The 16260-nt window shown below is 38.9% G+C and overlaps 1 protein-coding gene across 4 annotated transcripts in view; it reads left to right on the top strand.

Annotated features, from left to right (window-relative positions):
• Window positions 1-16260, top strand: part of prpf39 (PRP39 pre-mRNA processing factor 39 homolog (yeast)) — a 68027-nt gene that overhangs the window by 40404 nt on the left and 11363 nt on the right. For all 4 annotated transcript variants that reach the window (XM_060829301.1, XM_060829302.1, XM_060829303.1 and 1 more), the window contains exons 7-8: window positions 10087-10194; window positions 15538-15702. In XM_060829301.1, the coding sequence (XP_060685284.1) occupies window positions 10087-10194; window positions 15538-15702 (273 nt within the window). The remainder of the gene's footprint in view (window positions 1-10086; window positions 10195-15537; window positions 15703-16260) is intronic.

The following is a 16260-nucleotide window of genomic DNA, read 5'->3' as shown; positions in this document are numbered from 1 at the left end:
CGCTCCTTCATCAGGTGACGATCACGTGGTGTTGTATGATTTTTAACTTCATAAATTGGGAGGCTTTCAAGACACACATTCCTTCTCCAAGGAATAGAATACTTTTACCTTTTTTTTTCTTTCTTCCATGCGTACAAGTAAAGATTTAAAAGTGCAATGTTTGCAATTCATACCTTTGCAAGTCAGATCATGAAGATTCCAGGTCTTCTAAATTATAGTTTCTCTGACATTCTAAGTATAGAGGAATGTTTGAGAATGTGTATAATTGCTATATGATTCGGTATGCATTTAAATTTTATGGTATCATCCCTTTGCATAAAAGTTTCTCACTTCCAGTAATAATTTGATCATGCAGAACTTGAGTATTGCTGAAAAACGCATCTTGCCAACTTTTCACCTTGCATTCATCAGGACAGTTCATAAGCATACCAGTTCAAAAGGAATCATTTAAACTGAGTAAGTGGAGAGTGCTGATTTGTTAGCAGTTGGACTCTGAATACCCTGCTGTGGAGGATGCACCCATTAATGTTAATTCACAGTTAACTCTCAGGTTTTGTATTTATACTGGAGAGGTTGACTGTGAACCAGAAAATGGCTGTCACCTGTTTTGAGTTGAAATAGATGCAGTTATGTGTTAATATGTTCTTTTATGCTGACAGCAAGCAGGCCTTTTCCTCAACTGATGTTCCTAAATTGATTGTCTGCATAATTCTTCACACAGGGGTATCTAGCAAATATTTTCCAGTTACATAACTACAGACAGCCATTGTTGGATACTTGAGTTTCGCAAAAGCAGTCTGGTTGAGTATACTCCACGTTTTATGAATTGTCGAAGGGATATGCTCCTTGGCATCACGCCAGCACTGAAATTCATGTGCTGTATCACTTATTTGTATTATAAGCAATACATCTTTTTGGCTTAAAAGCAGCATCTTGTTGGTAGTGAACATCATTTGAGTGATACTACACACTAGAAGTGTAAAATACCTAACTTCACCTGTTATTGAGACACTTTCAGAGTAATCTGAGGTGCACTGGACCCCTTTTCGAGATTGAATGATCAACGTTAGGGCCCTGAATGAGTTTGTGTGATATAGTGTGAGGAATTACCGAAACCCAATAGCTTTAATCTAGTGGGACAGCCTTGAAACCGATCAAATTTGTTGTTGATTTGTTTCAAGTTTGCACAGTGAACAAATGGCTTGAGCCCTATTTGTGAAGTTGCCAATAAGGCCAATCTTTAGCATGGTGAACTGTATGAATCCTGGCATGCATTCTGACCAGTGAAGATAGTTTTAAGGTAGACGCCTGGCTTTCTGTAATATAAGTTTTTGTGCTAATTGAGTTTGTCATTCATTGATTGTGAGCTGAAAATGTGTAGCTGGTTAAAGCACAGCAGGTCAGGCAGCATCCAAGGAACAGGAAATTCGACGTTTCGGGCCAGAGCCCTTCATCAGGAATGAATGAGCAAAACTAAAAGACTGGGGGTCAGGCAGCTTCCGAGGAGCAGGAAAATCGATGTTTCGGGCAAAAGCCGTCCTGATGAAGGGCTTTTGCCTGAAACGTCAATTTTCCTGCTCTTCTGCTGCCTGACCAGCTGTGCTTTTCCAGCACCACTCTAGACTCTGACTTCCAGCATCTGCAGTCCTCACTTTTGCCAAAACTAAAAGACATAGAGTTTATCAATGGACTCCTTCCTCAGTAGGAAAGCATTTATATAAGAGAATTAACTACAAAAATGTCATACCAAATATTCAAGCCAAAGCTTCATCGAATTTGATATAAATTGCTTCGGTTTGCAAAGACTGAAAGAAAGCAAAATTTAAAATATAATGCACAAATGAAAAATAGATTAGCCACGTCTATCTAGCTTTATCACTTTGACACCAGTACACAGGAGTATGTTGCGACAACGGGAGTTGTCTGCAAAGAGCTATAAATATGTTGTGATTGGGCAAAAAAGAAGGGTATAATGTGGCAAAATGTGAAATTGTCCAATTTAGCAGATAGAAATGAGAAGCAGCACATTATTTGTAGGGATTACAGAACTTGGCAGCTCATTGGGATCTGGGTGTATTGGCACGTGAATTGCAAAAGATAAATACAATGAGTTCTGATATAATGCAGTAGTGCCGTTACCATGCAATCCAGTTTTATAAGCAAATCTCCTAATAGAAGTATTGTTTAAACTAATAGAGCCAGATTCACTTTATAGCCAGTACAGGTAAGGAAAGTTCGCATTCTACAAACAATGGTCTAAATTCTTCAATTGCGTTATAGCCAATTCACATTGAGGAAACCAATGTTATATAGTACTTGTCTGTACGCAAGTGTGGCACATGTGAAAGCAATGAACCTTATTCCTTTCCCATTGCAATAAAAAGTATAAAAGTAGGTCGTAATAATTGGTGAGACCACATGGTTACTGTGCACTTTTGGTTCCTGAAAGATAACCAAAGGTATTGTATATTTTCTGTCATTTTGAAGAGGAATTGCCCAAATGTAGTGTTTTATAAGGAACTTTCCTGAATACTCATGGCCATATCTTGGGCTTTGGATAATGCACGAAAAAGCTAACATTTTAAAATATTACATGCCTGCATCCAACACGCATTCACCATAGGCACAAATGCCCAATGAGAAAGGTAACAAAATAAGTTAAAGATTGAATGCAATCAAAAGAAGTGGATGCTGTGTAACAGTGATAAGTCTGACGATTGGGAGCAATTTTCCTCAGAGGGCAACCACGAAACTGACTATGAATGCAACTCATGAGCAAAAAAGGTGCAGTAAAAGTTTCTTTTAAATATATTTAAAGCTAAATATTAGATAGAACAAAACTCCTCCATTAGAGGTGGAGACACTAAAATTTATCACCTTGGAGCAAGAGGCAGACACTCCCAGAAATACAAGGGACTGAGCAACTGAAAGAAATTAATAAAGGGGTCGAAAGTTTGTTCCTGGAACAAATTAACATACTCTGTGTGTTGAAGGAGGTGGCTATAGAGTTAGTGGATGTACATCCTGAATTCTTTACATTCTGAAAAGGTTTCTGCAGACTGGAAAGCAACAAATCTAAACCCACTATTTGCAAAAGAAGGGAGTGGGAAAATGGCCAAGTGCAGAGCTCTTAGTTTGATGTTGGGTTAGTAGGAAAACGTTAGAATTTACAATAAAGGATGTAACAACTGGACACTTTAAAAATGGTTCAATTGGGCAGTCAACATGAACATATGAAAGAGAAATCACTTCTGACAAACTTCTTCAAGGTTTTTTTTTTGACTATTTTCTATGTTTCAATATTTAACAAGTATTGAAATTAATGTGGAGAAAGAAAGGAAATAAAAATAAATGGGAAAAAAAACGAATTTTTTTTCAATTCCAAAAACGAACCCTATTAGCGAGTGACATGGAGAAATACTAAAATTAGAGGAGAAAGTGAGGTCTGCAGATGCTGGAGATCAGAGCTGAAAATGTGTTGCTGGAAAAGCGCAGCAGGTCAGGCAGCATCCAAGGCACAGAAAATTCGACGTTTCGGGCATAAGCCCTTCATCATTCCTGATGAAGGGCTTATGCCCGAAACATCGAATTTCGTGTTCCTTGGATGCTGCCTGACCTGCTACTAAAATTAGAGGCAAAACAATCCACTACACTGCAGCTGGGAGAATTTGAAGATACAAGATGACAACTGTATGGCTCAACGAGGTACTGAAGGAAGGAAATATCAGCCTGGGAGACGAGCAGTTCAATGTGCATGGAGTATTTTACAATAATCCAGGCAACTATGAAAGTCTAAAGCATGGTGATCAAAATTTAGTTACTACTGTGCATGTGTTAAACATATTGAAATTTATCAGCCATGCTGCATCAAAAATGAAGGTTAGAAATATAACCTTAGGAGCAGACTTTTCAGCATATCAAGCTGCTTCGCTATTTAATTAAATAATGGTTGTTCACCTGCCTCAAAGTTCGTTTCTGCATGCAATCTCTATATTTTTGATATCATTATTCACCAGAAGATATAAATGTCTATCCCAGACATGCTCAACAATTAAGCCATGATTGCTGTCTGGGCTAGAGCATTCCCAAGACTCACCCCCTCAGTGAAAAAATTCCCCCTTATCTGAGTCTAATACATTGCTGTCACCTGGTCCTAACCTCACCAGTCAGGGGAGCATGTTATCCATTTCCACCTCATGTGCATATCATAAGTGTGGGTGAGGTTGTATCCTCAAAACATTAAGAGAATGCACGTCTAGTTTCTCCATTTCTAATAATAAGATCCCACTATCCCAGGGATCAATCTGGTAAATGTTTGAGCTGTATGTTACACAAGTGTGATCTCACAAGGTGCTACACATTTGCAGCAAGACATTTTTACTTCCACTGATGCAGTTAAGGCCTTTTAGTGAGACAAGACCAATGCTTCCCAAACGCCCCTTTTTAAAAAAAATACCAAATGAATAACTTCACATCTTTCCACATGATATTCTAATATGGCTCCCTGGAACAGCTTGCGGGAAATCAAGCCTCAGTATTTGTGGAGTTAAAGATGTTAAAATATGCACTCAAAATTCCCCAATTTACCTGATTTTCAGACCCAAAAAGCAGAGACTATGTTTATATCCTTACACGAATTACTATTTATTACAAAGTAACCAGACTCTGGCTACATGTTGAGCGATAATGTGTTTTAGGTTATTTTACTCAGTCACCAGCTTACTAAACCTATTTAATACCGGGTTTCCATGCATTCATTCATAACCCTTTACTAATCTGTTGTTTACCAAAACGCACTTTTATTCATTCATTTACATGCATTTTGTAATATATTTTACTATTACAACATAGGGATGTTTTAATTTTGGTCTTTCACCATAAACCCTTACCAGGCCTATTTCTACATCAGAAGCTACCCCTGAACAGGGGTCAATATTGTAAACAATACCGTCCCCTTCAAGTCTCCACGAAAGATAATTTAATCAGCCCTTACCAAAAGTTTCCCGAATCTGGAACACCAAACATTTTCCCCAGTTAGTACATACTTGGGCCATTATCCCCTTAAGAAATGAACAATCAAAACAGTGCTTGTGTGAAATTGCATGAATGAATGAAACGCTGACTGGCAAATAGTGAACCCAGCTGTGGTAATCAGTTGAATAACCTCTATTCTTTTATTTAGAACGGGTACAATTTCTAATTTAAAGCATATAGGCCTAGTATTTTTACTAACATTTACTAACTTATAAAACAAAAAGACTAACCTCTCTTAATTGTGCAAGCAGACCTGACAGATGTTCTTAATCCAAGCAGCCAGCATTTAGCACATAGTCATAGAGATGTACAACACATGGGACCTTATCAAAAGCCTTCTGAACGCCCAAGTAAACCGCATCCACAAGCGACTCCTTGTTATGTCTATAGTTACAACCTCCAAGTTCAGAGATTTGTCAAGTTCTGTTTTATTTACTAGATAGAAACCTGGAATAAGCAGTTTATCTTACAAGGAAAAGTTGTACAGATTGGGCTTGATTCCACTGGAATTGAGAAAAATGAAGGGTAATTTGATTAGTGTATAAGATCCCTGAATAGTGGTGGCAAGGTGGTTGTGGAAGATGTTTCTTCTTTTGAGTGAGTGCTAAGGTAGAGGACACTGTAAAAGTTAGGCATCACCCTTTTGAGGAGGAAGTATTTTTCTGAGGACTTTGAGTTTGGAACTCTGCCACAAAAGGCAGTGGAGGTGAGGTCATTTGAGTTTTTTTTAAAGGTAAATAAAGGTAGATTCTTGTTAGGCAGGGAAATCATACTCCATTGGAGTAGATGGGAATATGGAAGTTAGTACACAAACTGGTTGACCGTTGTTTAATTGAATGGCGGAGCTTCCTGCCAGTCAAGGAAAAACGGGGGGCACTGGTAGAGTGGCAAGTGTGGAAACAGGTAAGCTGTCTACCTGACTGATCCTTACTCTTGCACAGTGCCATTGCCATGCTCCTGGGTGCCTCTATGTACATAGTGATCTGTTGAAGAATAGCTTGCTGTATTGCAATGGAAGCCGAAGAATCACTTATCAACAGTGGTCACCTCTAAGCTTCCAGGCCAGCAATCTGTGCTGTGTTCGAAGGTTTCTGATTCGTTGAGCGAGGTTCCATTTTACTGGCCTTCATAAGTGATCTGATGCTGAACCCAATCTCCACGTAAAGGAGGGGGTGGCACGGTGGTTCAGTAGTGAGCACTGCTGCCTCAGCGCCAGGGACCAGGTTTGATTCCAACCTCTGGCAACTGTCTGTGTGGAGGTTGCATATTCTCCCCGTATCTGCGTGGGTTTCCTCTGGGTGCTCTGGTTGCCTTCCGTAGTCCAAAGATGTGCAGGTTAAGTGAATTGCCCATGCTAAATTGCCCAGAGTGTTCAGGGATGATTAGGTGCATTAGTCAGGGGTAAATATAGGGTAGGGAGAATGGATCTGAGTGGGCTACTTTTCAGAAGGTCCATGTGGACTTATTGGGCAGAAGGGCCTGTTTCCTAACTGTAGAAATTCTATTCTGTATTATTCTATTCATATTCTGCAACACACCTTTCCCAGTCAAGATGATTGTTTCTAAATCTAATCAGCCTCAAATTAGCATTGGGTTTCATCACCCATCATTGTTTTCCATGCATGTCCTTTGGATGTTAATAGGTAATTTTGTGCTTACTGGAGCATTTAAATTCTGAAACGAAATTCTCTTCCTTGTGCCTGTGCTGGAATTCGAATTTTGCATTGCAGTTTGTGGCTTTTTTTTTGTTCTGAAAATTGGTGGTATAGTGGACAGTGAAGATTGGCCAAATTGATCATGCTTTTTTTTGCAATGGGCTAACTGGTAGGTGGAGTTTAATTTGGATAAATACAAGGTACAGGTGCACAATCCTTTATCTGAAATGCTCAGGACCAGCTGGTTTTCTGAATTCAAAATTCTTCAGAATAAGTGACAGTTTGGTGAAATTTTTGAATCTGCTCCTCTGGTAAGATTTTTAATCAGTAAAACTGGGCTTGAGAGAGAGACCTGCCAGTGCTGGGCCATGCCCCCACATGTCTCATCTGAGTGACCCACAGAATGGGTGTCAACTTGGGTTAACTGCTTGCCAAACAACCTTATTAATGAGAAAAAAACTTCACAAAGAAAACGTTCGGACTTTGGAGCATCTTGGAGAAAGGATTGTCTACCTGTATTGGATTTTGGTAATACAAACAAGGGCAATACTTATACAATTAATGGTAGGTCCTTGGGTAGTGTTGTAGAACAGACATCTAGGGGTTCAGGTGCATAATTCTTTGGAATTTGTATCACAGAATGGTTAAGGTGTTGAGCAAACTTGCTTTCATTGCTCAACCCTTTGTGTAAAGGAGTTGGGATGTCATGTTGAGGTTGTACAGGATATTGGTGAGGCATCTTCTGGAGTACTGAGTACAGTTCTGGTTGCCATGTTATAGGAAGGTTATTATTAACTTGGAGAGGGTTCAGAAAAGACTTCCCAGTGTGTTACTGGGAATAGAGGATTTGAGTTACAAGGAGAGGTTGAATGGGCTTGGACTTTATGCACTGGAGTGTAGGAGATTGAGGGATTGCCTTGGAGGTTTATAAAATCATGAGGAGCATAGATAGCAAGGGGGCAGCTTTTTCTCATAGATGCTGGTTCTGGCAGAATCATCTGCCAGATGAAGTGATAGGGGCAGGTACAGTTAGAATATTTAAAAGACATTTGGATAGACACTAATAGGAAAGGTTTAGAGGAATATAGGCTAAATGCAGGCAAGTGGGACTAGTTTAGCTTGGGAGTATGGTTGGTGTGGACTAGTTGGACTGAAAAATCCTACAGCATGGAAGCAGACTCTCTGATTGTCTTAACATGCTTCCATTATTAATGCCAATTTTCTTCAGATAATTCATCTCACTAGTCCATGCATTTTGCATGTTACTTGTGTTTTTGTGAAGTCGACCAACTATAGCTTCTGTTATTTTTGACTGTAAGAGACCTCATTTGTCTTTAGTAATTCTTTCAAATACTATAGAAGCTATTCCCATTTAATTTGTATGTTCCTGTAAACTTACTCTCCTACTGTTTTCTCCCACTTAATCCTTTTGGCCTTCAAAATTTAAACTTCTCTCAATTCTCCAGTCTTTTTTAACCACTTAGTAAACACTCTTCTTGGATCTAATTGCCCTTTTCACGGTCAGGCTAACTTTCCTATTTCTATGCCAGATAAGAATGAACAATTGTTGCATCTCCTACATGTTCTCTTTAGATATTTGCCATTGCCTATCCATCATCGTCACTTCAACAAGGCACCAGCTATGCTTGTTTAAAGTTTCCTTTATTTAGATTCAGATTCTCAATCAACTGCATTATTGTCTGTCTTTAATGATTTATATCATTAGGGTCACACTTTCCCAAAGGAACTTGCGCAACTCAATTAGCAATAATGCTTTCACATTTACACAATGCCCAGCCTAGAATGACCTATTTACTAATTGGTTCCTAAACACACTGATCCAGAAAACCAGCTTGTAAATAATCCAGGAATTTTTTCTCCAGTATTTTCCCCTCTTCTGTGTCCCTACATTTGTCCCATTAGCCCTGCCTTTCAATTCAATTCTCCCCAGCTGCCATGCGAGCAAATACTCCCATATGGACATTTGTTCAGATCTGCCTGATACAATCTGTCAACCTTGTACTGGTCCCACCTTCCCCAGAACCAGTACCAATGGCCCAGGAATCTGAAACACACCACCTTGCAATATCTATCAACTTAACTGATACCCTTCTATTTATATTCTCCCCACCACATGGGGTGGGCAGTAAATGCTGGTCAGCCAGCAATGCCCATATCCCAAGATTGAAAAATAAAAATTAACAATCCTGAGAGAGCTATGTTTTGAGGTTCTGCTTTTAGCTTCCTTTCTAACTCCCTATATTCTGCATTAAGGATATTATCCATTGTATTTTGTATGCTTCATTACTTGATAACTTCCTCTTTCAATAGACAATAGGTGCAGGAGTAGGCCATTCAGCCCTTCGAGCCTGCACCGCCATTCAATATGATCATGGCTGATCATTCCTAATCAGTATCCGCTTCCTGCCTTATTTCCATAACCCTTGATTCCACTATCTTTGAGAGCTCTATCCAACTCTTTCTTAAATGAATCCAGGGACTGGGCCTCCACTGCCCTCTGGGGCAGAGCATTCCACACAGCCACCACTCTCTGGGTGAAGAAGTTTTTCCTCATCTCTGTCCTAAATGGTCTACCCTGTATTTTTAAGCAGTGTCCTCTGGTTCAGCACTCACCCATCAGCGAAAACATGTTTCCTGCTGCCAGAGTGTCCAATCCTTTCATAATCTTATATGTCTCAATCATATCCCCTCTCAGTCTTCTAAACTCAAGGGTATACAAGCCCAGTCACTTCAGTCTTTCAGTGTAAGGTAATCCCTCCATTCCAGGAATTGACCTTGTGAACCTACGCTGCACTCCCTCAATAGCCAGAATGTCTTTCCTCAAATTTGGCGACCAGAACTGCACACAGTACTCCAGGTGTGGTCTCACCAGGGCCCTGTACAGCTGCAGAAGCACCTCTTTGTTCTATACTCAATTCCTCTTGTTATGAAGGCCAGCATGCTATTAGCCTTCTTCACTACCTGCTGTACCTGCATGCTAAAATCAATTTGATTTTAGCTGCTTCTCTTTGGTCTTGTTTCTCTTGTCTTTTGTTTATCTTATCTTTTTTTTGTGAGCATGTCTGTCATTCCTCTCCTTTTGTTTTGGGCTTTTCCACCCAGATCCCACGGTCATTCTCTCACTCCCTCATTTCTAATTCTTTTCAGTCTCTCCCACTTGCGCATTGAATTTCTTTCAAGTTTCAATAAAACTGAGGCTAGTCTTCCCAAAGTGCTTGTGCTTTCTATACAGTTGTCCCTGTAATACATTTAATTCTGGCTCAAGTCTGAGATGTTGAATTATTTTCGTGCTATTCATATTCCTATTTAGTTTCATCCAAATTAATTACTTTTGTTATCACTTCTATTTGGTGAGGATTTGATTTTGTTCTTTCAGATTGTCTCTGAAATAGAAAATATGCGTCATAGAATAATTGAAGTTCGTCAGGAAATATATAATCATAATGAGAATGAAGTTAGCAGACGATGGGCTTTTGAAGAAGGGGTAAGTATTAAAAGGAAATTAAATGTGGAAATTCTAAAAACAAAAGTGCTACAAAATGCTATTTGTTTATAAGATTCATTTTTGCCCAATACAGGCATGAACTTGAGGCAAAATATATCCATAATTTTGTTTCCCTTAAGATATAAGAGAACATAGTCTGTCTATTTTGCAATAATCCCAGATTCTCCCACCTCTCCATGTAATTGGAGTTCTTCATCTCTGGTGTCAGCCTGATAAAACTATCTCTCTACTCCCTCAAAATTGTGCATTTTCTTACTGAACTATGGTGCCTAGACGTGAACAATTTGAGGTCTTATCAATTATTTTATGACTGTTTAGCATAATATCACATCAATAGCCATGCATTTTCTCAACTCACTCTACCACTTCCAAAAATGTATAAATGTTCCTGTACCCTTTTTCAAATTATCATCATTTGAATTTACTTTTTAATCACCCAGACTACTGCTTTAGTGACGTGAGTGCAAATCCAATCAAGGCAAATGACGAACTTGAATTCGGTTAATAACTCTAGAATAAATCTGGACGATGGAACTATTGTCAATTGTTATAAATTCCCATCTGGTTCACTAATGTCCTTTTAAGGAAAGATCTGTTTGCTGGATCTGGCCACCATGTAACTCAATACCTCCAACAATGTAGTTGATTCTTAGATACACCCTGAAACTGCTCAACAAATTAGTCTTGTGTTGAACCACTACAAAGTCTAAGAAATGAAACCAGAATCATAGAATCCCTTCAGTGTGGAAACAGGCTATTGGGCCCATCGAGTCCACACTGATCTTCCAAAGAGGATCCCATCCAGACCTTCACCCCTACCTTATCCCCATAATCCTACATTTCCCAGGGCCAGTTCACCTAACCTGCACCTCTTTGGTCCATCTGACATCAATCTGTGCAGTGAAAACTGCAACAGCAAACCCAGCCCTTTTGCCACTGCAAAGTTATCCCTTAACTAGGTTCTGGGGAGCACTGTCTCAAGTTAGTCAAGCCACAGCCTGGCATTGTCATACTCTTGGGATTATATCTCGCAGCAATTGCCTAGATACCAGCATCACCCACTGGAGCAAACCTATCAGGGGATGAATGCAAAGTGGTATGCAGTTTGGAAGAACTTGCGCTGGGCATCTTCAACATTTGACTCTGGATCTTATGAAACGTCAAGGCATCAGGTTAAGCATATGAATTAGAAGCTGGGTTAAGGCATTTGGCATCTCCATCCTGATCTGCAATTCAAAAATATCACAGCTAATCTGATTGTGTCCCCCAATTTTGTTGTTCTTGGTCGTGAATCTACCTCTGCCTTAAAAATATTCACTGACCTTGCTTCCACTATTCTGGAGAAGAGCTCAACAGGCTTACACCCTCAGGATAAAATGTCCTTCTCATCTCTCCCATGGCTGCTGAATCAGTACTCCTCATTGAGTGTTGTTTTGAGCAAGCATTGAATGAAGCAAGGGCATAAAATGGTTAGGAGACTTCAATGTCTGTCACACGATTATTGTTTAGTAACTGTTAGCCACTATTTACAGAGCAAAATGAATCCTATGGGAATCTTATAGCTAATACACTGGATCTATAGCAGGTATCGAGGGAATTTAATTAGGGGAGAAATACGTTTTTCCTATTTCTCATCAATTTAAAATCTATTTGTGCCAGATGAATCTGTCCATGTTAGAATTAGTAGAAATGACCACAACTTCTGTACAGAGACAAAACCATATTTTCATAATGAAGGTATTTTCCATCATATTGTATGGCCCTACCACTGTTGATCTGACAACTCAAACTGGTCACTCTTGAGATGCTGTGGGCCATCAACAGGAGTATGCATTCAAGCATTATTTGTAGCTCCATGACCAGCATATCCTCACACTCTCATTACTATAAGCTGGGGTTCTCTCCTGGCTCAATGAGGAGGCCAAGGAGGCATGTCTGGAGCAGCACCAGATATACTGAAAATTAGGTGTCAATGTGGTGAAGCTACAAAGCAGAAATCCTTGCATGCGAAACAGTGGAGTCAGCGTGTGTTTAATAAATGCTAAGTGATCTTGCTTCCAATGGATCAGGTCTAAACTGTGCAATCCTGCTGCTTAAAGCTGTAAAGGATGCTGGTAAACAGCCAAAAGAAGGAGGTGACTCCACAAAAATCATTGTAAATTATAAGATAACCCAGAAAATTAATGCTGAAGACAAGCTGAACCACTTACAAGCACTTCAGCCTGAGGTACTGAATGGTTCATCTATTTCTGCTTCAACCTGTGCTCCAGAACATTAACTGAGCTCTATCTATAACTACAACACTGGTATCTACCCAGCAATGTTGCCAGATATGTCCTGTCCATGAAAAACAAGTAAAATCTGACCCCTCTAATAACTCTGTTATCAACAAAGTGGTGGAAAAGGTTGACAATGCTGTTATGTGGCACTTGCTTAGAAATAACCTCTGCTCTTGTATCGCTTGTATTCTACCAGAGCAACTCATACCCTAAACTCATTACAGTCTTGTTTGAAACATAAACAAAAGAGCTGAATTCCAGAGGTGAGGTAGAAGTGACTACCCTTGATATTAAAACAGTATTTGTTTAAGGGTTTGCCAGGACATCACTGCAGGAGTTCATCGGGGTAAGACTGAGGGCACTCGTCACTCATCCTACCAGAAGATAGAACTGCTTTCTGATTAGAAACAACTGGTGGTAGTTTAACCTGAGGGTTACCATCCCTCCACCAAGGGACAAGGTTGAGAAGATGGGACCTTCATAACACCTTCAGCTAGTGCAAAAATTGAACCTGTGCTGTTGGCATCACAAACCAGCATCTAGCTAACTGACCCCCAGCTTTGTTAATGACCTTCCCTCAGTCAATGACCATCTCTCAAAAAAGATAGAATGTAACCATCTCCCTGTAACATTTAATTATCATAATTTCAACTGAATTACCTCACTATTAACTCCTGGATATTACCATTGGCCAGAAATTAAGCTGGACTGGAAATATAAATGCAATGCCAGAAAAGAAGGGCAGAGGCTAAGAATTTTGAAGCAAGTAACTTTCTTTGTTTTCTTCTTGGCCATCTATGTGCAAAGCATAAGTCTCGAATGTGATGGAAGCTCTGTACTTGTTTGGATGGATGCAGTTCCAAAACACACTGTCTTGACACCATCAGGTCATGGTAATCAACTTGACAAACACCATATCCACAACCTTCATCATTCACTTCATTTACCACACCCAATGACAGCAGTGCTTGCCATCTACACGATCCACTACAGCAACATGCCAAAGCTCCTTTGACATGTTCCATGAATTTTACACTAGAACAGACACATGGGATCACAATTCCAGTCCAAACCCCAAATTATCTTTATTTGGAACAAGATTTAAATTGATTTGTAATGCTATTATGTCACTGGGCCAAAGTCCTGGAACACCTGTCCTTAATTGAACTGTGGATATACCTGATGAAGGGCTTTTGCCTGAAACGTCGATTTTCCTGCTCCTCGGATGCTGCCTGACCTGCTGTGCTTTTCCAGCACCACTCTAATCTAGACTCTGGTTTACAGCATCTGCAGTCCTTGTTTTTACCTTGTGGATATACCTATCCTAAGAACTGTCGCAGTTCAAGAAAGCGGCTCACCACCAACTTCCCAGTATGTTTGGGCGTGTACTGTAGATGGTGACCTAGTTAGCAATGCTTATATGAATAAATGAAAAGGGTACATGGCCTCTTGATCCTCCCATTTATGACTTTATCCTTCCCTTCATTAAAGTCCATCTATTTATTTGATTGTCCTGTAATGTGCTATCCTACTCATGTACTATATTTTGCAAATTTTGATATTCTTCTCCTGCTGGGCTATTTTTCCAGATAAGAATTGATTTTTGTCCCTGACCAAGATTGTTATCTTTCACGCCACTGATATGTAGTTACAAAATTTAATCTTTGCACCATTCAATAATAGGGAAGTTTTTCAGAACCTCAAGACAGGAAAAATGGTCAGACTTAGCAATAATTTCTGAAAAGCAGTTTACAGTAAATCCAAGTTCTGTCATTGTGTTTTAAGCGAGAAAGATCAGGTAATGTAGATCGTATCTGATTCTCTTGTCCCATTACTTTTAAAATATTTTAATTGCTCATATAATTATACTCTGTGCATTGCTGTATTTCATAAACTTCATTATTAATGGAATTGACAGCAGTTTACTTAACGTTGCAATTTTAAGTGGGGTGGGGAGGAGCAAAACAATTCAATAACAGCGCCATGTTTGAACGTTACTCTGACAAATCACTGGTTATACAATAATTTATGTGGGTTTTTGTATTTGAAGGAATTACAAAGACTCTTGAGAATTTCTTTGAAGAAAAATAATGTAAGAAGTCATGAGGTCGCATATGACTTTCTAGCAGACAAAAAGATGAGATCAAGAATGGAAATTATAGGTCATTAATTTGCTGCAGTTTGTCAGGATCAATCTGCATACAATTTTAATCATACATATTTGAAATCCTTTAAATAGTTTTCATAAAATAAGAAATAATTAGTGGTCTAAGTAGATTATGGGCTTTTATTCAAATGCTAATAAAATTCGCATCAACTTGCAGGAAAGACAAACACACTCAGAATTAAGGGGGAATGAATCTGGGCACAGAGGTAATGGAAGTTAGAAGGTGAAAATCTTTGATACAATGCACTAGCATGAACTACCTGATGAAGGAGAGGTCCACCAAAAGCTTGAACTTCCAAATAAATCTTTTGGACAATAATCTGGTGTTGTGTGATTTTTAACTTGAGTCTGCTATCCCCATCTTTTGATTTGGAAGGCTGTACCTCTAACAATGCAACACTAGCACCACCTAATTTCAAACATGCCATGAATCCACAGTTTCCTGATACTTGGGCAAGTGATGCCATTAAACCATGGCTGATGCACTAATTTGTAAAATTCTGAAATATTCCTGATGCAAGCAAAGTCAGATTGACTTTACGCACCATTTTGTGTAACAAATTTGAAAATGGTGGAAAAGGTGTGGTTAAAGAATTGCCAGGGATTGCTGGTGAGTTATACTGGTGGAAAAAAAACTATAGATTTTTTTTTAAGAATGTTAACTTTGAATACATCCACATATCATCTATGATAGAATAAATAAGTTGCTTTCCAGTTTCCGGTTTCTAATTGTGCTAATGAGAAATTTTAATGGCTATTGAAGAATACTTATACAAGATTTAGAATTTGAGCATTTGAATTTTAGCATTTTGAGATTTTCTGTGGAAGAAATGTCTGATAGAGCACTTATTTTAATTTATTTGCCTTCTATGATAGATTAAACGGCCTTACTTTCATGTAAAACCATTGGAAAAAATACAGCTAAAAAACTGGAAAGATTATCTTGACTTTGAGATAGAAAATGGAACTCTTGAACGTGTGGTGGTTTTGTTTGAAAGGTGTCTTGTTGCTTGTGCCCTTTATGAAGACTTCTGGATAAAGGCAAGTAGTATTGGCACCTTAAATGGTATGTTTTTAAACTTGGTATGTAAAGGCCTGAGTCTGTAGATTATATTTTATAATACATTGTATTGGACTATAACATAACATGACATAAAACAATCTTCATGATGGCCCAAACGTTGTGATGCCAGTTAGTGTTGGACCCTGAATGCCTATTTTTACCAGAATCAGACAGCACAGAAACAGACACTTCGGTCCAACCCGTTCATGCCGAGTGTAATCCCAAACTAACTAGTCCCTGCTCCTGGCCTGTATCCCTCGAGCTTTCCTATTCTTGAACTTGTCAAATATCTTAAATGTAATTGTACCCACATCACCACTTAAGAAGTTCATTCCACGTGCAAGCCACCCTGTCTGTCTTTTTTTTTAAATTACTGCTAATTTCTTAATTAGATAATTACTAAAGAAATTCTCCTCTCACCTTTTTTAAAAATGTGCTTCTATTGCAAGAAGCATTCTCTCCTTTAAACAACTGAAACAGTCAATCATTTGAGGTCATTCAAGTTATGTGTAACACGTTTACAAAAGTATGAAGAG

The sequence above is a fragment of the Hemiscyllium ocellatum genome, chromosome 8 (assembly GCF_020745735.1).
Source record: "Hemiscyllium ocellatum isolate sHemOce1 chromosome 8, sHemOce1.pat.X.cur, whole genome shotgun sequence".
Taxonomy (NCBI): Eukaryota; Metazoa; Chordata; class Chondrichthyes; order Orectolobiformes; family Hemiscylliidae; genus Hemiscyllium; species Hemiscyllium ocellatum.
Note: the sequence above shows the minus strand (reverse complement) of the source record. Positions and strands in the feature narration are given on the sequence as shown.